Source organism: Chamaea fasciata, unplaced genomic scaffold (genome assembly GCF_029207755.1).
Source record: "Chamaea fasciata isolate MVZ Bird 193981 ecotype frontalis unplaced genomic scaffold, bChaFas1.0.hap1 SCAF_29, whole genome shotgun sequence".
Taxonomy (NCBI): domain Eukaryota; kingdom Metazoa; phylum Chordata; class Aves; order Passeriformes; family Sylviidae; genus Chamaea; species Chamaea fasciata.
This window is the reverse complement of record NW_027094114.1, coordinates 3264334-3286696: the sequence shown is the minus strand read 5'-3', so window position 1 is coordinate 3286696 and position 22363 is coordinate 3264334. Positions and strand designations below refer to the sequence as shown.

Genomic DNA, 22363 nt, shown 5'->3' with positions numbered 1-22363 from the left:
TCTGTGATTCTGTGATGATTTTGACACTGGAGGGCTCTGGGGAAGCAAGGGCTGTTGTGAGATTGCAGGATCTTTTGTAACCAGGGATCCATGGTGACACTGCACCACCAATGAGTCCATTGTGGCACTCTGGGCCTTCATGGAACCAAGGGGCCACTGTGACACTGTATGTGGCCTCATGGAACCATGGAGACCACTGTGACACTGCAGGACCTCATCTAACCAGGGTGCCGTTGTTGCACTGAGGGGAGTCATTGAGTGAAGGAAAGTATTTTGACACTGTGGTGCCTCATGGGACCAAGAGGCCATTGTGACATTGCAGGGGCCGGGTAGCCAAGGGACCATTGTGACACCAAGGGGCCTCTTGGAACGTGGAGGCCATTGTGAAACTGTAGAGCCTTTGGGACCAAAGGGACCATTGAGAAATTGCACAGCCTCACGGAACATGGAGACAATTTTGACTGTAAGGCCTCATGGAAAAAGGGTGACACCAAGCTGGGTGTGAGTGTGGATCTGCTGGGGGGTAGGCGGGCTCTGCACAGGGCCCTGGACAGGCTGGATCCAGGGCCCAAATCCCACAATGGGAGGTTTAACAAGACCAAGGGCCGGGTCCTGCACTTTGGCCATAACAACCCCTGCAGTGCTACAGGCTGGGGACAGAGCGGCTGGACAGTGGCCAGGCAGAAAGGGACCTGGAGCACTGCTGGACAGCAGGCTGCACGAGTCAGCAGTGTACCCAGGTGGCCAAGAAGGCCAATGCCACTTGGCCTGGATCAGGGATGGTGTGGCCAGCAGGAGCAGGGCAGTGATTCTTCCCCTGTACTTGGCACTGGTGACGCAGCACCTCGAGTGCTGTGTCCAGTTCTGGGCCCCCAGTTTAGGAAGGACATTGAAAGGCTGGAGCGTGTCCACAGAAGGGCAACAAGGCTGGTGAAGGGTCTGGAACACAAGTCCTATGAGGAATGGCTGAAGGGTCTGGGCATTTTATCCTGGAGGAGAGTAGGCTCAGGGGAGACAAGGTGGTGGCAGGGCACAGGTTCGACTTGATCTCCAAAGTCATTTCCAACCTTGCTGATTGTGTGATTCTCTGAAACCACCTTTGAAGCAGTTGCAGGATGAGCCCTGGGCCTCTTCTTCAGAAGGTCCAGGAGCCCAGGTCCCTCAGCTTCCCCACACAGCCAAGGGAGGCTCCCATGGTGGGATGCTGTTTGCCCCCACCCTGTCCACAGCCATCCTGGGGCTGCTCACGGGGCTTTTCTCTGCTGAGCTTTGGCCTGGGCGTGTCCTGGAGAGAGCCTGTGCAAGGAGCCTGGAGCCCCCAGGCCCTGCCCTGAGGCGTCAGCGCTGCCCCAGCGGTGCCCATGGCCTGTCCCTGCTGCAGCCCCAGCACTGCGACCCCCAGCCCTGTGCCCGATTCCCGAGAGCACTCAGGCCCTACAGCAACACCAGGGCCAGGAGGGCAGCGGGGCAGGGCCACGGGAGCAGCACTGGCAACACCAAGGGCTGCTGCTCCTGGGCACAGCTGCTGTGCCTGCCCTGATCTGCCCCCAGCTCTGCACACAGACATTGCTGCTGCAGCTCTAGAGAAGAGAACAAAAGGGGAATCTCAGGTGAAAACCTAGCTGGGAGATCCTTTTGTTTATTTAAAAGCCAGCAAGAGCATAGCTCATCAATAACACAGTCTGGGGCCACAGGAAACATTCAGGGAAACAAAACAATAAAGGAGAGCAACAATTGCCTTGCTTTGTGAAGATCACTGAAAACTTACACCAAGAAAATCACCCAGTAACCAAACCAGACAGGGCTATCAAATATGTCATTTATTACAAGTGATCTGCAGAACCTGGCAAGCAGTTTAGTCTTTCTGAAGACGTCCAGTGATCAGTGTCCACACTGCAGCCTTGAGCTCCTGGTTCCTCAGGCTGTAAATGAGGGGGTTCAGGGCTGGAGGCACCACCGAGTACAGAACTGACAGTGACAGATCCAGGGATGGGGAGGAGACTGAAAGTGGCTTCAAGTGGGCAGAGGCTACAGTGCTGACAAACAAGGAGACCACAGTCAGGTGGGGGAGGCAGGTGGAAAAGACTTTGTGCTGTCCCTGCTCAGAGGCAATCCTCAGCACGGCCCTGAAGATCTGCACATACGAGAAAACAATGAACACAAAACAGCCAAGTCCTAATGAGGTAGTGAAAACATAAACCCCAAATTCCCTGAGGTAGGATTTGGAGCAGGAGAGCTTGAGGATCTGTGGGATTTCACAGAAGAACTGGCCCAGGACATTGCCCTGGCACAGGGGCAAGGAAAATATATTGGCCGTGTGCAGCAGAGCGTAGAGAAAGGCACTGGCCCAGGCAGCTGCTGCCATGTGGGCACAAGCTCTGCTGCCCAGGAGGGTCCCGTAGTGCAGGGGTTTGCAGATGAACACATAGCGGTCTTAGCACATGATGGGCAGGAGGAAATACTCTGCTGAAATGAAAAATACAAACAGAAACACCTGTGCAGCACATCCTGTGTAGGAGATGGTCTTGGTGTCCCAGAGGGAATTGTGCATGGCTTTGGGGACAGTGGTGAGGATGGAGCCCAGGTCGGTGAGGGCCAGGTTGAGCAGGAAGAACATGGGGCTGTGCAGGTGGTGGCCGCAGGCTACGGCGCTGATGACGAGGCCGTTGCCCAGGAGGACAGCCAGGGAGATGGCCAGGAAGAGGCAGAAGTGCAGGAGCTGCAGCTGCCGCGTGTCTGCCAATGCCAGCAGGAGGAAGTGGCTGATGGAGCTGCTGTTGGACATTTGCTGACTCTGGACATGGGGGCCTGTTCAAGGAGAAAAGATCAGTGACAAGTTAGGAGAAAGTTCTTTCAGTAAAATCAAAGCCTTTTCCCACAGACCATTCTTCTGTATCACACTGACAGCCTTTTGATTTTCTAGCAGATTTTCCTTAAACTCCAACTGGGGAGCCCTGGTTGGTGCTGGCTGAGTGGGTCTTCAGGTTCAGGGCAATTACATGCAGGGTTTTTACAATTCAGCCTTGCCGTGCAGACGTGAGAGGGGGACAGGGAACCCGTCCTCATGTTCCACTTTGAAACCCTGTTAATACAGAAGTCTCTGTCAGCTTGTACTCCCACTGCCAGTGACCAGGAATGGTAAAGTCTGTTTAAATGTTCTAGAGTTTTTTCAACAGCTTTTCTTCATCTCCACTTGACTATTTTTGATGTCAGAAACTCTCAGCATTTCTGCTGCTGCGCTCAGGGAGAACAGAGCAAGTTCTCTGAGGCAAGGTGGTGCATGGAGAATGAGGGGAGGAGGTCTGTCACCCTGTCCTGTTCCAGGATTCTCTGGGCTTTCACCTGTCCCCTACACAGGATGATCACCCTCCCATGTTTCCTTTAAAAACCATCCTGACACTGCTGAGAGCTGATGGATCCACCACAGTCCATCCAATGTCCATCCTCTTCTCAAGGGCTCAGCCCCACATTTGTACCCAAGGACACACGGGACTCATTCCACCAACCCAACAGCATTTTCTCCATCACAGAACTTGTGTGTCTCCCCGTGGGGCTTTCAGATAACACAAAGATGCTACAGGGCAGGTTTGCATTGTGGAGGGAAGCTGGAAGCTTGGAAGGAAATCTCAGGGAGACTTTCAAGTGTCCTAATGATGGCACTGGATTCAATGAGATGGAGCTCCTTCCCTGGCTGCACTGACAGCTTGCCCACAGCCGGGCCCTGGGGACAGAGTCACCCTGAGCCAGCTGTGCCCCCTCCCAGAGCCCCCCAGTGCCAGGCAGCTGCTCCCAGCCCTGTGCTCTGCAGAGGGAACTGGGCCCGGGGCTGCAGAGCTGCCCCACGGCTCGGCTGCAGCTCTGCCTGCACAGGAGGGGCTTCATGCCTTGGACCCTCTCTTGTTTTGGGAAGACAGGTATCTCCTAGGTAATAAAAAAAAAACCAACTGCAGTTTCTTTTGGGATGGAGAGTGTAAACCCCCCCCCCCCTTCACTCTCTTTTTTTTCTTTTTTAATTATAAATTACAATCAGAGGCTCTTAGGCAAAGGTTTGGGAAATAGGAATAGCAGTTTTTTATTAGTATGTATTACAAAGTAAAAAAAACACAAAAAACCCCTCACCAAACAACTACAGCATTAATAATAAACGAAAACACTACCAAGATCCTTGAGGGTTTTGTTTCACAAAACTTAGGGCAATTTGGTTTCGGTGTCTCTGCAGGATCCTCAGAGCACCAAGCTGAAGCAGTGGAAAAGTCCCGGGCTGGTAGCTGGGATGGCAGGGTGTCCTGGCAGGCAGGGGCAGGATGTCCCGGCAGCGCAGGGGGTGCAGGGTCATGCTATAGCAAGAGGAGCAGCGCCGAAGAAGCCGAAGGCGAGGCAGAACTGATGATAGTAGATTTTCCATGACTGGATCCTTTTGGCCACAGTGAAACTTTTCCAGCCAGCAACAGCCTTCTCTCTCTCCCCGAACGCCAGAAAAAGAAGAGCCCGCAGCTGTCTCAAGCTTTGTCTTTTACCTGCATTATCTCTTCCTTCTAACTTTGTCCACCTCATTGTTTTGGTTAAGTACTCTCAAGTATCCAACACTTGGTCTCCTTGGTAACTTATGGGGAAAAAATTCTTTAGAGAAAGAAGGAACAAACCTAACCCCCAACAGACCCCCAGCCCTGAGGGCAGAGGCTTGGCTGGGGGACAAGAGGGAGGGGGCTTGTTCCGAGGGAGGGGCTGCACTGGAAAGGATCCTCTGGAGATCTCTCCCTGCCACAGCATTTCTGGGTTTTGTTTTCTCTCATTGCCTGATCTTCTCTCTGCTTCCTGGAGATTTTTCTCCTGGAGGTATTTCCCTGTTCCTGATCTCTCCTTGCCAGCACTCACAGACCCCAAATCTCTGTGCACTCTCCTTGGCCCTACAGAAACCTGCCTGTTTGCAGGGCACTGGCTGGGGGCAGGTTCTGTTTGGAGCTTGGAGAAAGGACTAAGCCTGATGGCTCCAGTGAAGGTGATGCTGGTGCTGTCCATGGGCAAAGGAGTGGATGAAAGCACTTTTGGGAACCCATGAATAGCACTGGAGGTATAGTTCAGATGCCTTAGGGACTTTTAAACATGAAGTTGTTTATTATTTATCCCCCCCATTCACCAGGAGTAAGAAACTGAAAACAATGACTGAGTAAATTTTATCTTTATAAAAATTATTGTCCTGGAAATATTCCTGGAGTGAGCAGAAGCCCTGAGCATGTCCACATGCTTACAGCAGAGATAGTCTGAGTTGTACTTACAGAATCCATAGTCAGTGGGATGTTCCTGCTTTAGGAGATCATTGCAGGAGCTGCAGCTGCATTGTCGTGCAGCCAGAGGCTTCCAGTGTCAAGGGCTGGAAATGATTCTCGCCCAGTCAGTCCTCAGCGTCTTCCCAGCCCTTAGTGATTGAAGCTCTCTGTGCCTGTGTGCTGTGCCCAGGGTGGCTGCAAGCAGAGCCCCAGCCCTGCTGGGCTGTGCACAGGAGCCACTTTGATGGAGAAATGCCTTTTTGAAGCTCATCTTGGTTGCCAAGAGGTGCCTCTGTGTCAGGAGCCTGGCCCAGCTCAGCAGCACAGACACAGCACAAGGATGTTAATGAGCCTCTTGGGGATTTGCTGTTGTTTACATCAGACTCAGTCCCTGAGAGAGTGTTCAAAAAACTTCTCAAGGACTCAAAGTCAGATTAAAACGCCAAAGTTTCTTGAAGTTTTAAATGGGTCCCATTGAGGGACACGCCTGAGAAAGTGTACCCGGGTTCTAGTTAGAGCAGAACACCGCAGGCACTGATGACAGGTGGGGACAAACAAGGCAAAGGTGTCTCTGATGCTGAGCAAACCTGCATGTGTTTCAGGAATGCAAAAGGCCAAGGCCTGAGCTCCAGCCCCTGTCAAGGCAGATGGTGTCCCTTCCTGTGGTGGTTTTATGTTTGCCGAATTTTGTTTACTAGCTGGGAGATAAGATTTTGGGAGAAAAAGCTCAAACAGGCTCAACTTAAAAGTAAAAACAGTTTTTATTAGCATACACTAAGAAAAGAGAACAAGGAAAAATGAGACATTCAAACATCTTTCCACTTACCACAAACCGTTCACTTTCCCACTCAACAGAGAGAAAACTATGATTTTTAGCCAGTTGCAACTATTTAAACACAATCCTGCATCACCTTGGGAGAGGAGCCTCTCTAGAGTTTATGGAGATACATGCCACAGGAAAAGGTCTGGTGGTTCTCATGGTCACAAATCTGCAACCACACGGAACTTTTGCAGATTCTGTGCAGTCCCACCCATATAACAGTTTCCCAAGCTGCTTATGGGCCTCTGCATGTTTGGGGTACCATTTTAAGAATGCTTTTCTAGTATAAAGCAAGGATTCTCTTCTTCTTTCTCTAAAATCATCACTATCTCAAAAGAAATAGAGACCTCCTTTTATGCCTAGGAGCCGGAACTTCAAAATTACTTCCTTTCTAGAAGCATCTTCGTCTCAAAGGCTGAGACTTCCTTATTTTTTCCCAGGAGCCGGGTATATTTTCTATTCAAAATCCTAAATTAAATCTCATTCATATCAGTACATACAACTGTTTGACTAGAACTTGCATTCTCCCAAACAGCATTATAATAATCTATTTTTCTGTAATTCACATCCAGAGAAGTCTGGTCAGAAATAGCCACTTCTTCCAATAGTCTTTATCAGTTCTTTTGCTAACTTTTGTCTCATACTCTCTCCTTACATTTCAAATCACTCTGTCTTCTATGAATGAAGGAAAAAGGTTAATGTCTTTGCCTAAAGCCTTTTTTTTCTTCCCCCTTCTCCAGCTGACTCCCAGAACTTCAAGGCTGAAAGTGATAGCAGGGGGAGCATGGAGAAGAATCATGCTCAAGAACACTGATGGATGACCCTCCTCCACCCCTGGTCTGATCTAAAGCAACTCAAACTTGGATTAGCTCCCTGGAGCTCCAGAGAAGAATTTTCAAAATTCTCTCCTCCATCAGCCAGCACGGGTTTAGGATAGGTAAGTCATGTTTGAGCAACCTGATCTCCTTTTATGACCAGGCGACCCGCCTGGTGGATGTGGGAAAGGCTGTGGATGTTGTCTGTTGGGACTTCAGCAAGGCCTTAGACACTGTCTCCCACAGCACGCTCCTGGAAAAGCTGGCAGCCCACGGCTTGAACAGGAGCACTCTTTGCTGGGTTAACAACTGGCTGCATGGCCGGGCCCAGAGAGTGGTGGGGAAGGGTGCTGCATCCAGCTGGCAGCCATTCACCAGGGGTGTTCCTCAGGGGTCTGTGATGGGGCCAGCTCTGTTCAACGTTTGTATTGACAACATGGATAACGGTATTGAGTCTTGCATTAGTAAATTTTTAGATGACACTAAGCTGGGAACATTTGTCGATCTGTTGGCAGGTAGGAGGGCTCTGCAGAGAGACCTGGAACAGTTGGATGGGTGGGCAGAGTGCAACAAGGTGAAGTTTATTAAGTCCAAGTGCTGAGTCCTGCATTTTGGCCACAATAACCCCTGCAGTGCTCTAGGCTGGGGATGGTGTGGCTGGACAGTGCCCAGGCAGAAAGGGCCCTGGGGGTTCTGGTCGACAGCCAACTGAACATGAGGCAGCAGTGTGCCCAGGTGGCCAAGAAGGCCAATGGCACCTGGCCTGGATCAGGAATGGTGTGGCCAGCAGGAGCAGGGAGGTCATTCTTCTCCTGTACTCAGCACTGCTGAGGCCACACCTCGAGTGCTGTGTCCAGTTCTGAGCCCTCAGTTAAGAATAACCTTGAGATGCTTAAATGTGTCCAGAGGAGGCAACAAGGCTGGTGAGGGGCTTGGAACACAACTCCTGTGAGGAACGACTGAGGGAGATGGGGTTGTTTAGCCTGGAGAAAAGGAGACACAGAGGTGACCTTATCACTCTCTACAACTCCCTGAAAGGTGTTTGTAGTCAGGTGGGGCTTGGTCTCTTTCTCCAGGCAGCCACTGACAGAATGAGAGGACAGAGTCTTAAGGCTGCACAAAGGGAAATATAGGTTGGAAATTAGGAAAAAGATTTTTATGGAACGGGTGATAAAGTTCTGGAATGATCTGACTGGAGAGGTGGTGGCATCACTATCTCTGGATGTGTTTTAAAAAAGACTGGATGTGGCACTAGGTGCCATGGCTTAGGTGAGGTGTTGGGACATGGGTTGAACTCAATGATCTTGGAGGTCTCTTCCAATCTAGTCATTTTGTCATTCTGTAATTCTGTAAAGGTTTCCATGTCAAATGGTCTAAGTCAATGAAGCTACTGCTATGATAAGAGTTTTATTTTGAGTTGGATGTTTTATTAAATGGTTTTCCAAGTTCCTTGATTTTCTATATTTTGCCAGTAGAGCTGTGTGTTGCTTTGACCTCTTAGCTCAGTTGGTTAAAGTATGGTGCTAATATCACCGAGGTTTAGGGTTCCATCCCTCTATGGGCCATTAACTTCAGAATTGGACTTATGATCCTTGACTGTTCCTTGCAAATAAGAATATTCTGTGCATCTGTTCATCCTGAGACTATCTGGTTGGCATTTCTCGTTGTGCACCAAACACGAGTAAGAGAACCTTTGGGTACCCCCATTATTTCAGTGTTCTGGGGTGTTACAGCCCCGCAGGCTCATTATGGCCTCTTGTTTCCATGAGGCCCTGCTGTGTCACACTGGCCCGCAGTGCCATGAGGATCGGGAGTGTCACACAGCTTTGTGCCATTTGTCCTTGCTGCCCCTCCCATCTCACTGCCCCACAACCAGCCCCGAGCCACCCGGGAGGGACAGGCCCTGCTGTGCCAGGCCTGGGCTCAGGGCTTGGCCTTTCTGCTCCCTCCAACCAGCTCAGGCCTTGCTCAGCATTGCAGTTCCCTGCTCACAGCCTGCGGCTCCCTGCAATCCTGGCCTCAAGGATCTGCTCTCAGCAGTCCCTGGGGAGCCTTTGGCACTCCCTGCCCTCAGTGGGGCCCAGGGATGCTCCAAGGGACTTGGAGCTTTGCTTCTGCCTCCTTGAGCAGCTTCTTCAACCTTCTCTCAGTGCCTGGAGCTTCTGGACTCAGCCTGAAACCCACCGTGGTGCTCATGAAAATCCAGAAAGGTCTCAGGATCTCCTTGTCTTCCTTCATTTGTCTTCAAGTCTCCAGGGCTTGTGCAGCTGCTTGGAGCCAGTTTGGAGTTCTCTTATGGAGGAAGATTTCAAAGTGCACCTCCTGATTTTTTTTCTAATCCAGGGTGCATTTTTTTTAATTTTTCAGATCATTGCCAACATGAAAGACGTATTCTCCAAGTGATCTTAATGCTGAATGTCTCCTTAGGTGGTCTGGGCATGGAGAATGAGCCCCTTGCAGGCTGACCTTGTTTGGACAACCTGCTCCTCACCCCAACCTCACCGTGTCTGAAATCATCCACCAAGGACTGACATCTGAAATAATTTTTGTAAATTAGCAATTTTTCTGTTTTAAAAAAATTTCAAGGAAATTATAATAATATTTATAAATATATAAAATATTATTATATATGTTTTTACCTAAGTTTTACATGTATTTTAAAAAATCGATACATTTTTACACCCCCCCAAAAATTATGGGTCATTGGTTCTAAGTAATACAATTCCCTTCATTAATTCATTGACAATATCTGGCTATTGATTCCTCCCTCTTTATGCCAATTAGTCCTATTTTTATTCCTTTTGTCATCTTCTTTATCGTTTTCTCAGACAGAGTAAAAGGGGCCACTTTGGGGTCCACGGAGACATTTCTGGGGCACATTTGGGGCAGTTCTGGACCTGGGGATGGAATCTGAAGAAAATTTGGGGGTCTGAAAGACATCTGGGGGAGCCGGGTGGGAACTTGGAGGTCAGGGAGGGGAATCTGGGGCCCTTCGGGGTCCGGGCGGGCACTTGGGGGGCCCTGAGGGGACTCTCTGTGGCGCGGGGGATGATGGGAGTTGTAGGCGCGGGTAGAACACGGTGTAACCGGGCCGCGGAGCATCACGGGAGTTCGAGGCGCAGCTCCTATGGCTGTGGGAGGGGCGCGGGGCATGACGGGAGATGGAGTCACGGCTGGAATAGGGCTCTGTGTGCGCCGCGGAGCATGCTGGGAGCTGTAGTCCCGGAAGTGCATAAAGCCGAGCTGTGGCGGGTCCCGGAAGGCGCTTGGCGGACAATTCTGCGTCCGCGTCGCGACTTGAGGCCCTCGGGGGAAACGTGTGCGGTTCGGGAGGAATTGGGGGGAACTTGGGGAGCTCGAAACGGGCGCTTTAGGACACGGGGCACAGCAGGAATTTTCGGCGCGAGACTGTGTTGGGCAGAGCTCTGAGAGCACGGGGGATGATCGGAGATGAATTCCCAGAAGTGGCTCTAACGGGCATCTCTGGGGTTGGGAGCATTCAGGGGAGTCGGGGACGATTTGGGGGGTTCCAAATAAATACTGAGGGGGCACTTAGGGATCCTGGAGGGTCTGGGGGAAACTTAGGGGACACATGGGGGGGGAGGGAGGATACGGGGGCGGGGTTCTGTGGAGCGCGGGGCATGACGGGCATTGTTGTCCGGGGTGCAAAGTGGCTCAATTGGGCCGCGGTGCATGACGGGAGTTGAAGGCAAAACCAAAACGTGGCACCGGCACCAGGCACCGCCCCGAGGCCCCGGTTTCCTGGCACTGATTGGGTGCTGGCGTTGACGGGCGGGAGCCTCGGCAAATGGGAGTTTGCGGAGGCGGGAACAGCCGATTCAACCCCTCTAGTCCTTCCCAGTACAGCGCAGTTCATCCCCAGTACAGCCCAGTTCTACCCCAGTGCCCCTTCAGTCCCCCCCTTTACAGCCCATTTCATCACCAGTACAGCCCAGTCCCTCCCAATACCCCCGAGTTCATTCCCTTTCCCTTCCAATTCCCCCCAATATCTTTCATAGCACGCCCCCATATCCCCCAGTCTTCCTCACACTGTTGCCATTGTCCCTAGTTTGTCCCAGTGTGTCCATGGCCACAGCCCCTTGCAGTGGCCCAGGGCAGGTTGGGATGCTGATCCACCCTCACAGCCGGCCCAGGGCAGGGCTGGAGTGGTTTTGGTGGCCCCTTGGGCTGGCACACACTTGAGGAGTGTGTCTGTTTTCAGTGGGGAAAATTACAAGTTTTACGTTGCTTCAAAAATAGAAAAGCCCTTTTTGCCTGAGTGCAGGCAGCTCTCTGAGCAAAGCAGGTCCCAGGTGAGTGAGGACAGGCAGGATGGGCTTGGGGAATGTTATCCATACTGGGTCAGACCTGAAGGCACAGCTTCTCTGACCAGGCCTTCTGAGGAGAGGCCCTGGATCAATATCAGTCACAGAATGCTGCAATCACCTCTCCTCTAAAGAGAACAGTAATAAAACACACTCTTTATAACAGGAATGTGAATTTCTTAGAAGCTCTTTGAAATCTTTCTCCATAACTGCAGTACAAAACCTTCCTAATGAACTGCACCAGAGCAGAGGGAAATCAAGGCAGAGCCGTGGTTTATCAGGACTTGCTTGATCCCAAAGAGCCCCGTGGTGCATTTGGTGCTGAGCCCTCAGGGCCTGAGAGGAGATGGCACAAACCTTTCCAGGAGTCCAAGTCAGAGGAAAAACCCAACGTGTCTCAAAGCATTCCTGGGTCCCACTGAGGTCCATCCCCAACACAGGCTCCTCCTGGACTCCTTGGAGGAGAGAACTGGAGGCCAAGAGTGCCCAAAAACCTCTCAGAGACGGAGTGTGGGAAGGAAAGCCCAAAGTACCTTAAAAGACATTGAGTATCTCAGAGCATTAATGAGCCCCACTAAGTGTCAGTACAAAGCCTCTCTAGGGACTAATTACAGCAGATAATTGGAGGCCATGACTGCACAAACCTCTCAGAGTGATTCAGTGTCAAAAAGTAGTACTTTAATGACTCTTGAGTAACTTGAGGCATTAATGAGCCCCACTGAGTGTTGTTAGTGACAAAACATCTCAAGGGACTAATTACAGCAGATAATTGGAGGCCATGATTGCACAAACCCCTCAGAGACTCCCAGGCAAAAGCAAAACCCAAAGTGCTTTGAAAAACCTGCAGTCCCTGGGAGCACTGAGGAGCCCCCCAGGGCCATTCCTGACCAAGGCTCCCCAGGGACTGGTCCCAGCAGATCCCTGGGGCCACTGGGATGTGGGGGGATGCTGAGGGCAGGACAAGGGGGTGACAGTGCCCAGCCTTGCTGGGGCTGTGCCAGGAGGCCCCAGGGCCTCAGGACAAGGTGTCCCCTCCCAGCCCTTGGTGGCACAGACCCTGCTGTGCCCCAGGGCACCAAGACTTGGCTTCTCCTGGGCACTGCCAGCCCTGCCAGGCCCTTGGCCACGTCCAGCACAGCTTGTCCTGCGCTGTCCCGGAGCTGCTGCTGTGTCCCTGCAGGCTGCACACTCCCATCTCGCTGCCCCCCTGGCTCTGCCCTGCATTTCCCTTTCTCTTCTCCCTGATATCCTGGGATGGAACGTGTGAGAATGGTTCAAAGCTGTACCAGGGATGGTTTAGACTGCACAGGAGAAAGTGTTTCTTTACTGGGAGAGTGTTCAAACACTGAACAGGCTCCCTGGAGAGGTGGTTGATGCCCCAGGCTTTCAGTGTTTCAGAGACATTTGGATAGTGCCCTTAATGACTGCTTGAAGTTTTGGTCAGCCCTGGAGGGGTCGGTCAGTGGGACCAGACTATCATTCTGCTCTGACCTGCAGATCATTCCCAACGGCACTATCCTGGTCCAGCCTATCCCATTCCACGGTCACAGCTGCACATGGATCCCTGCAGCAGCTGTGCTCAGACACTCGTCTGCTCAGCAGCTTTCCCTGGATTCCAGTCTCAGCAGCTGAGGCATTTGGACATCTGAGCCCCGAGGCCACAGCCCCACTGCAGGTGCTGGTGCAGACCAGACACACCCCACAGCCCCAAACCCTTCAGTCCAGTCCCTCCGGTCACTCCGTGGCGGCACCATGGGCAGATGGGCTGTTTGGTGCCGTCCTCCAGCTGCTGCCCTCACAGCCCCAGGCTCTGTGCTCAGGCAGAACAGAGATTTGCTCACACAGGAGGGAGAATTTAAGTTTAATGAGAGCACAGGACAGACTGCTCTGGTTGGGCTCCTCGCCTCACCTTCCCACAAGTCCTGTGCTATCCAAAACTGCTCTTCCCCTCCATCCCATAATGTTTCCTACACACCAGGGCAAGAATCCCCTTAGTCCAAATGGTGACCTGCTCTCAGTGACTTTGGGGTTTCAGACTTTGGGGTTTCAAAGCAGGGCTGATGGCTGTCCCAGTGTTTTGGTTTAGGAAGACAGGTATCTGCTAGGTAAAATTACAATCAGAGGCTCTTTGGCAAAGATTTGGGAAATAGGAATAGCAGTTTTTTACTAGTATGTAATTCAAAGCAAACAAACACAAAAAAAAACCTCCCCCCCTCACCAAACAACTACAGCATTAATGACAAACGACAACAGTACCAAGAACCTTGAGGGCTTTGTTTCACAAAACCCAGGGCAGTTTGGTTTCGGTGTCCCTGCAGGATCCTCAGAGCACCAAGCTGGAACAGTGGAAAAGTCCCGGGCTGGTAGCTGGGATGGCAGGGTGTCCCGGCAGGCAGGGGCAGGATGTCCCGGCAGCGCAGGGGGTGCAGGGTCACGCTGCAGCAAGAGGAGCAGCGCCGAAGGAGCCGAAGGCGAGGCAGAAAAAACGGCTCAGCTTTCTGCGAGTGGCAGAGAAAAACTCAGGATTCAGGTTGAACTGGTGATAGTAGATTTCTCAGGACTGGATCTCTTTGGCCACAGTGAAACTCCTCTAGCTAGCAACAGCCGTTTCCCGCTCCGCGTGCTTTGCGGCGGCTGAGCTCCTCGAGGAGCGGCAGACACGCGTTTCTTCGAACGCCGGAAGCAGAAAAGCATGCCGCTGCCTCAAGCTTTGTCTTTTACTTGCGTTATCTCTCTTTTCTACCTTTTGTCTACTTCTTTGTTTCAGTTAAGTACTTTCAAGTATCTAACACTTGGTCTCCTTGGTAACTTGTGGGGAAAAAATTCTTTAGAGAAAGAAGGAACAAACCTAACTCTCAACATTATCTACCCCGAATTTTTTTCTCATACCAACATATTACATTGAGTTTTAACTGTTAAAAATACATATATATATATGCAAATATGGATGCAGCCACATTGTCATGGGTAGTTCACTCTAAAACAAGGTCCTTTTGAGGTATGCATCGGGTCTCTCCATCCTTTTGCATCACCTACCAGGTGCAACCTGGTCTCTGAGCGAAGACAACCCCACGGATGGGATTGTCTTTGCTGGAGGCAGGATTAATCTAAACAGTTTTTTCCAGCATACTTCTCATGTGTACCACTGGAACTTTATCTTCGTCTGTCTTTTACAAGGGCTCAGATTGGGCAGGACTTGCTCGGTTGGTGGAACTTCGAGTGTTCACTAACCAGGTGGCCTTTGCTAAATTAGTATCTTAATTCTTAAAGGTTTCCTCACTCAGTGCTTTTAAGGTAGTTTTAAGCAGGCCATTGCACTGTTCAACTTTTTTGGCCGCTGGTGCATGATAAGGAATATGGTACGCCCACTCAATGCCATGTTCTCTAGCTTAGGTGCTTATAAGACTATTCTTGAAATGAGTCTCATTGTCTGACTCGATTCTCTCAGGGGTGCCATGTCTCCATAGGACTTGTTTTTCCAGGCCCAGGATGGTGTTCCGGGCAGTAGCATGAGGCACAGGGTAGGTCTCCAACCATCCAGTGGTGGCTTTCACTATGGTTAGCACATAACGCTTGCCCTGGCGGGTTTGGGGAAGGGTGATGTAGTCAATCTGCCAGGCTTCCCCATATTTATATTTGGACCACCGCCTACCATACTATAAGGGCTTCACTCGCTTGGCTTGCTTGATTGCAGCACATGTCTCACAGTCATGGATAACCTGAGAAATATTGTTCATGGTTAAATCCACCTCTCGGTCTCGGGCCCACTTATAGGTGGCATCTTTGCCCTGATGACCCGAGGCATCATGGGCCCATCGGGCTAGGAACAACTCTCCCTTGTGTTGCCAATTTAAATCTATCTTTGACACTTCTATCTTGGCAGCCTGATCTACTTGCTTGTTGTTTTGGTGTTTTTCATTAGCCCGACTCTTGGGAACATGGGCATCTACATGGCGGACTTTTACAGGCAGCTTCTCTACACGAGTGGCAACGTCCTTCTATTCATCAGCAGCCCAGATTGGTTTTTCTTTACGCTGCTAGTTGGCCTTTTTTCACTTTTCTAGCCAGCCCCACAGAGCATTGGCTACCATCCACGAATCAGTGTAGAGGTAGAGCTTTGGCCACTTTTCTCTTTCAGCAATGTTAAGGGCTAATTGAACAGCTTTGAGTTCAGCAAGCTGACTTGATCCCCCGTCTCTTTCAGTGGCTTCTGCAACCTTTCGTGTGGGGCTCCATACGGCTGCTTTCTACTTACGGTTCATTCCTACGATGCGACAGGAACCATCAGTGAAAAGAGCGTAGTGTGTTTCTTCTGCTGGCAGTTGGTTGTATGGAGGAGCTTCTTCAGCTCGTGTCACTTGTACCTGCTCTTCTTCGTCCGTGAAACCGAAGTTTTCTCCTTCCGGCCAGTTTGTAATTATCTCCAAAATCTTAGGGCGATTTGGGTTTCCAATACGGGCACGCTGTGTGATGAGGGCAGTCTATTTGCTCTATGTGGCATTGGTGGCATGGTGCGTGGAGGGAGCCTTTCTTTTAAACATCCACCCCAGCACTGGTAGTCGGGGTGCCAAGAGGAGTTGTGCTTCTGTGCCAATCATTTCTGAGGCGGCTTGAACTCCTTCATAGGCGGCCAAGATCTCCTTCTCTGTGGGAGTGTAGTTGGCTTCAGATCCTCTGTAACTTCGACTCTAGAAACCCAGTGGTCGGCCTCGGGTCTCCCCTGGCACTTTCTGCCAAAGGCTCCAGGACAAACTGTTGTTCCTGGCTGCAGAATAAAGCACATTCTTCACATCTGGTCTCGTCCTGACTGGGCTAAGGGCTACTGCATGAGCAATCTCCTGCTTGATCTGGGCAAAGGCGTGTTGCTGTTCAGGGCCCCAGTGGAAATTGTTCTTCTTGCGGGTAACCAGGTAGAGAGGGCTCACGATCTGACTGTACTTAGGAATGTGCATTCTTCAAAAACCTATGGCTCTTAGGAAAGTTTGTGTTTCTTTTTTGCTGGTCGGTGGAGACATTGCTGTGATCTTATTAATGACTTCAGTGGGGATCTGCCGCCGTCCATTTTGCCACTTTACTCTCAGGAACTGGATCTCTCTGGCAGGTCCCTTGACTTTGCTCTTCTTGATGGCAAACTCGGCTTTCAGCAAAATCTGGATGATCCTCTTTCTTTTCTCGAATACTTCAGCTGCAGTCTTTCCCCACACAATGATGTCATCGATATACTGTAGATGTTCTGGAGCCTCACTCTTCTCCAGTGCAGCCTGGATCAGCCCATGGCAGATGGTGGGGCTGTGTTTCCACCCTTGGGGCAGCCGGTTCCAGGTGTACTGCACGCCCCTCCAGGTGAAAGCAAACTGAGGCCTGCATTCTGCAGCCAGAGGAATGGAGAAAAATGCATTGGCAATGTCAATAGCGGCATACCACCTCGCTGCCTTGGACTCCAGCTCGTACTGAAGTTCTAGCATGTCCGGCACAGCAGCGCTCAGCGGTGGAGTCACTTCATTCAATGCACGATAGTCTACAGTCAGTCTCCATTCTCTATCAGACTTGCGCACAGGCCAGATGGGGCTGTTGAAGGGTGAGTGGGTTTTGCTGACCACCTCTTGGCTCTCCAGCTCACGGATCATCTTGTGAATGGGGATCACGGCGTCCCGATTTGTCCGATACTGCCGACGGTGCACTGTCGAGGTGGCAACAGGTACTTGTTGTTCTTCTACCTTCAGGAGTCCCACTGCAGATGGGTTCTCTGATAGTCTTGGCAAGGTGTTCAACTGCTTAATGTTCTCTGTCTCCACAGCAGCTATTCCAAAAGCTCATCTGAGTCTTTTAGGGTCTTTATAATATCCATTCCTGAGGAAGTCTATGCCCAGAATACATGGAGCCTCTGGGCCGGTCACAATCGGAAGTTTCTGCCACTCCTTCCCGGTCAGGCTCACCTCGGCTTTAACTAGAGTCAGTTCTTGTGATTCCCTCGTCACTTCGGCAATGGAAATCGGTTTTGCCCCCACATGTCCTGATGGCATTAGAGTACACTGCGACCCAGTATTTACTAAAGCTTCATATTTTTGTGGCTCTGATGTGCTAGGCCATCGAATCCACACAGTCCAAAAAACCCGATTTTCCCGTGCCTCTTCTTGGCTAGAGGCAGGGCCCCTTTAGCACTGGTTATTATTCTTTTCTTGGACATACATGGTAGAGGTTCCTTCGAGGGAATCTGACACAGCATTCCCACCTCCGTAATACCTGGCAGCTTGCTCATGGGAGGCTGAGGCTACTTTCATTCTAGTGGAACTCTCTCTGTTAGCGTTTCTCTCCTTGAGCTCACGTACCCGTGCTGCCAGGACAGAAGTAGGTTTTTTATGCCACGCTCTCATGTCCTCCCCATGGTCCCGCAGATAAAACCATAGGTCAGCTCGAGGGGTGTACCCTCTCTCTCTCGCTGGGGAATGTTGGCCTCTGATTCTGGGGCTTGTGACTCGCACCGGTGCTACATGGGAACTGTTCTTTCTTATCTCTTCTCTCATTTCCCTCATCTCCTCTTTGAGTTCCTTCACCACCGCAGAGACATGAGCCTGCATTGGGCCACTGATCATACTTTCATAATTTCTGAGCTTGTTTGCAACAGAACTCACTGTCTCTTGGTTATCCTCGGCATTAATTGTTGCGATGAATGTGGCGTATTGGGAGGGTCCATGAGTTGCCAGATTCCACAACATGTGCCCTGTGCATTTAACTTTGTCGGGGTTATTATCATGCTGTCCGGTCTTCCTAAAAAGTACTTCTAATACTGCCACTTCTCTCAACTGTTGGATTCCTTCCTCAAGGGTCTTCTATCGCATTCTATTGTTGTGCTCTTGCATTCTGTCTCTGTGGACAAATCTCTTTTTCACACTCATTAGAAGTCGTTCCCAAAGGGGAAGGGGCCTTTGCTCTCTTACAAATATCTGATTTATACCTGAGTCCTGGGTCAAGGGTCTCAAATTCCTTGCTTCAGCACTATCTAGTTGCACACTTGTACCCATAAGGTCCCAGACTCGAAGTAGCCAGGCTGTATAAGCCTCATGTCTTCGTCGTGCAATATCTTTTTGCAGATTACGTAGACTTTCATATGTTAGGGACTCAGTGATGATCTCAACCTGTGGCTCTTCTGTGGACTGTGAGGACCCTCCTTTTTTATTTTTAATACCAGGATTTGACGATTTCACTTTACACTTCCTTGTTTCCACAGGGGCGACTGCTGCTGGCTGTGGCTGCCCTTGTGGTTCAGCTGGAACCTGGACAGTTGTAACGTCTGTGGGTTCCACTGCTGCACCATCAGTCTCTGCCTTCTCGGGGCAGGGGGAGGGTTTTTCATGACCTGGGGAAATGTACTCTTTCAGCATTTGGCCTATCTCTTTTACCAGAACTTCAACTCAATCCGGGTGGGTCTTTTCTGAGGCAGGCTGTGGGGCAGAGTCAGGCTCTGGGGTATCATCCTTGTTCTGTGGGGTAGGTATTAGGGTGGTTATTTAGGTCAATCTTCTCTTATCTCTGAATGCTAAATAGAATATGCCTATTAGCAGCACTAGCCATTGTATGATATCATTAGCATTCAGAGAGGATTTAAACCCTTCAAAAACTGGTGGGGCAGACCCAAAGAGATGGGTAAAGGGTTGGGAAAAAGAAACTTCCCCCGGTGTCATTTCTTCACAGTAGGTACTATTGTTAAAGTAACTCCAAAAACACACAGTTAGTGTACGATAGCTTTGAATCTATGTGCCTGCCTTCTAGAGGAAATTAAAAATTCATGAGTTCTTTACTTTATTAAGCTATAAAATAAACTGGATGACAGTCACAGTAGCCTTAGTTATAGGGCCCATGTTTAGATAAGGGCCTGCAAATGGAAGGAATACAGCCACAACCACATGCCACCCAAACCAGGCTAAGTTAAACCACATGATGCAGCCTAATGAGGTTTTTATATCCAACGCACACAAAAGAAAGTACTAGGTTAGTTAAGAACTGCTATTTCTCTTCCCTTTTCTTTTCTCAGTGCCCTCAAGCCCCACACTTGGGCGCCAAAATCTGTCTTGGTTTAGGAAGACAGGTATCTGCTAGGTAAAATTACAATCAGAGGCTCTTTGGCAAAGATTTGGGAAATAGGAATAGCAGTTTTTTACTAGTATGTAATACAAAGCAAACAAACACAAAAAAAAAACTCCCCCCCCCACCAAACAACTACAGCATTAATGACAAACGACAACAGTACCAAGAACCTTGAGGGCTTTGTTTCACAAAACCCAGGGCAGTTTGGTTTCGGTGTCCCTGCAGGATCCTCAGAGCACCAAGCTGGAACAGTGGAAAAGTCCCGGGCTGGTAGCTGGGATGGCAGGGTGTCCCGGCAGGCAGGGGCAGGATGTCCCGGCAGCGCAGGGGGTGCAGGGTCACGCTGCAGCAAGAGGAGCAGCGCCGAAGGAGCCGAAGGCGAGGCAGAAAAAACGGCTCAGCTTTCTGCGAGTGGCAGAGAAAAACTCAGGATTCAGGTTGAACCGGTGATAGAAGATTTCTCAGGACTGGATCCCTTTGGCCACAGTGAAACTCCTCTAGCCAGCAACAGCCGTTTCCCGCTCCGCGTGCTTTGCGGCGGCTGAGCTCCTCGAGGAGCGGCAGACACGCGTCTCCCCGAACGCCGGAAGCAGAAAAGCACGCCGCTGCCTCAAGCTTTGTCTTTTACCTGCGTTATCTCTCTCTTCTACCTTTTGTCCACTTCTTTGTTTCAGTTAAGTACTCTCAAGTATCCAACACTTGGTCTCCTTGGTAACTTGTGGGGAAAAAATTCTTTAGAGAAAGAAGGAACAAACCTAACCCTCAACACCCAGGAAAGGAGCTGGGACAAGGTGTCCATCGCTCAGGAGCTGTAATTTGGATTGTCACTTGCCACACTGTTCCTCTGAGCTCTTCTCTGTTCCAGAGATGGGCTCTTAACGAGCTGGTGGCTCTCCTGAGATGGGCCCGGGAGCAGCCCGGGCAGAGAATGAACTGAGTTTGTCCTGCTGCCATTGTTGGTGCCCTGTCTGGGAGTGCAGATGAGTCTCTTCTCTCTTAACCTGACACAACCCAGCAGGAGCATCAATCTCCTGAGGCAGCCGTGTTTGGAGGCTGCACACACAGGCACTGGTTTTGTGTAACAGATGATACCAGATCCTTGGGATGGCTTTCCAGAAATGCACCATGCTTAGAGGAAAGGCTTTGTTCTTGGCCTGGCAATGGATTTGTTCAGGGCCAGGATCACAGATTTGTTCCCAAGGCTGCAGATGAATGGATTTAGGAATGGGAACAGGACTGTGTTCAGCAGAGCTCCAGTTCTGTTGGTCCTCAAGGAAACATTTTCTGCAGGACACGTGCAGAGAGCAATGCAGCTCCCACGGGCAATGGATAAGGTGATGGGATGGGAAGAACACGTGGTCAAAGCTTTCTTCCTCCCAGAGGCTGCTGGAAGATGCAGAACACAGAAAAGGATGCAGATGTCAAATGCCAGAGTCAAACATAAGGAGCCCAGCACGACACACGGTAAGAAGACAGAGTCTGTTTCCCAAAGCAGGCTGGTGTCAGAGCAGGACAGTTTGAACAAGGGGGAGTTGTCCCAGAGGAAATGGGGGATCTTGAAGCCACAGAAAGACAGCACAGAGAGGAAGAGCAGCGGTAGCTCAGCAGGACAAAGCCGAGGACCCAAGCAGCAACACCCAGGTGGACACAGAGCTGAGGCTTTGTGATGTCAGCGTAGAGCAAAGGGTGGCAGATGGCAACACACCGGTCAAAGGACATGACAACCTGCCGGACAAACTCTGTGCAGCCCAGGGCAAAATAAAAATAGTTTTGGGCAAAGCAGCTGCTTAGTGAGAGAGTGTTCTGACCAGAACTCAGCATCACAAACCATTTGATGCTTGTGGAGGATGTAAACCAGATTTCCGGGAAGGCCAGGCTGCAGATGAAAACATCCATGGGGGTTTGCAGGTGGTGATCCACACACAGGAGGAAAAGGATGGTTGCATTGCCCATCACTGTTGTCAGGTACATGAGCAGGAGGACTTGAGAGAAAAACTGCTGCAGTCTTGGATCATGCTCTGGGAAACCCTCTAGGATGAACTCAGTAACTGCTGTTGCATTTTCTGGTGCTGAATTCCTGCTCATCTTGCTGAGACAGGAACATGGCAAAAACAAGGGTGATAGTTTCACAGTCTGGACAAACATTTCTATCCTTCCTTCTCTGCTTCTTTCTTTTCCTTCAGTCTTGCCATACAGCACAGTGATTGCATTTCAAACACTTTGTTGCCCAGTACTTCCTAGGGGAGTAGTTTCTTGGTCAGTAGTTTCCTGGGGACTAGTTTCTTGGGGATTAGTTTCTTGCCCAGTATTATCTTGCCCAGTAGCTTTTTGGGTAGTAGTCCCTCCCTCCCTCCCCCCCTCCCCCCCTCCCAGGGATGCCCAGGCTGCCATTGCCTGAACATTTGTCACAACATTCAGGACCAATTTGGATGTGTTTCATGGGTTCTTGCTAAGACTAATGGAATCTGTCCTGAGCACATGTATTCATATCCCCAAATGTTTCTTCCTTTCCCAGAAATTGCCTTTGTAACCTTCAACATCTGCCCCAAAAACCTACTGGAGTGAAAATCATAGGCTTTTCCTTGACACCTCTATATACCTGTCACATTATATGTGCGTGGTGTTGCCTTAACCCCAGCGGTGGCTATAACGATGGTTGCAAAGGCCACAATTCTCCAAACTATGCCTGTTTGATTTTCCATAACTACAAATCTTTCTATTCTTCAAAAGTTATTGACCTATTCTAACATTTTACACACACACCATTCACTTTCCCGAATAAGCTTCAGTTTTAGTTCATTGTCACCTGGTGTGGCTCTCCAGATCACTTCAGGAGCCTTCTTCACTCGAGTGTGATGAATGCAGGCATTTTGCTCTTAGATCTTGATTGCAGTAAAGGTGGTGAGGAGCACCTGGAATGGTCCTTCCCACTGGGGTTCCAGAGTCTTTTCTGCAAAAGACATAACATATACATAATCCCCTGGCTGTATGTTATGTACTGGCCCATCTAGTTCTCTCCTTTGAGCCCCAGCCACATGTTTCTCAGATTCT

The 22363-nt window shown here is 50.3% G+C and overlaps 2 protein-coding genes and 1 pseudogene across 2 annotated transcripts in view; all 3 read right to left on the bottom strand.

The window, feature by feature from the left end:
• The window catches only part of LOC136302475 (olfactory receptor 14A16-like), a 168697-nt gene that overhangs the window by 111030 nt on the left and 35304 nt on the right, over window positions 1–22363 (bottom strand). The gene's annotated exons all lie outside the window — the stretch shown is intronic.
• On the bottom strand, window positions 1856–2785 carry LOC136302435 (olfactory receptor 14C36-like; annotated as a pseudogene).
• Window positions 20475–21265, bottom strand: LOC136302578 (olfactory receptor 6E1-like; the record flags this gene model as incomplete). The annotated part of the gene is given in 2 exon segments (XM_066206047.1): window positions 20475–20908; window positions 20911–21265. Coding segments are annotated over 2 exon segments (789 nt in total), but the record flags the coding sequence as incomplete, so codon positions are not given.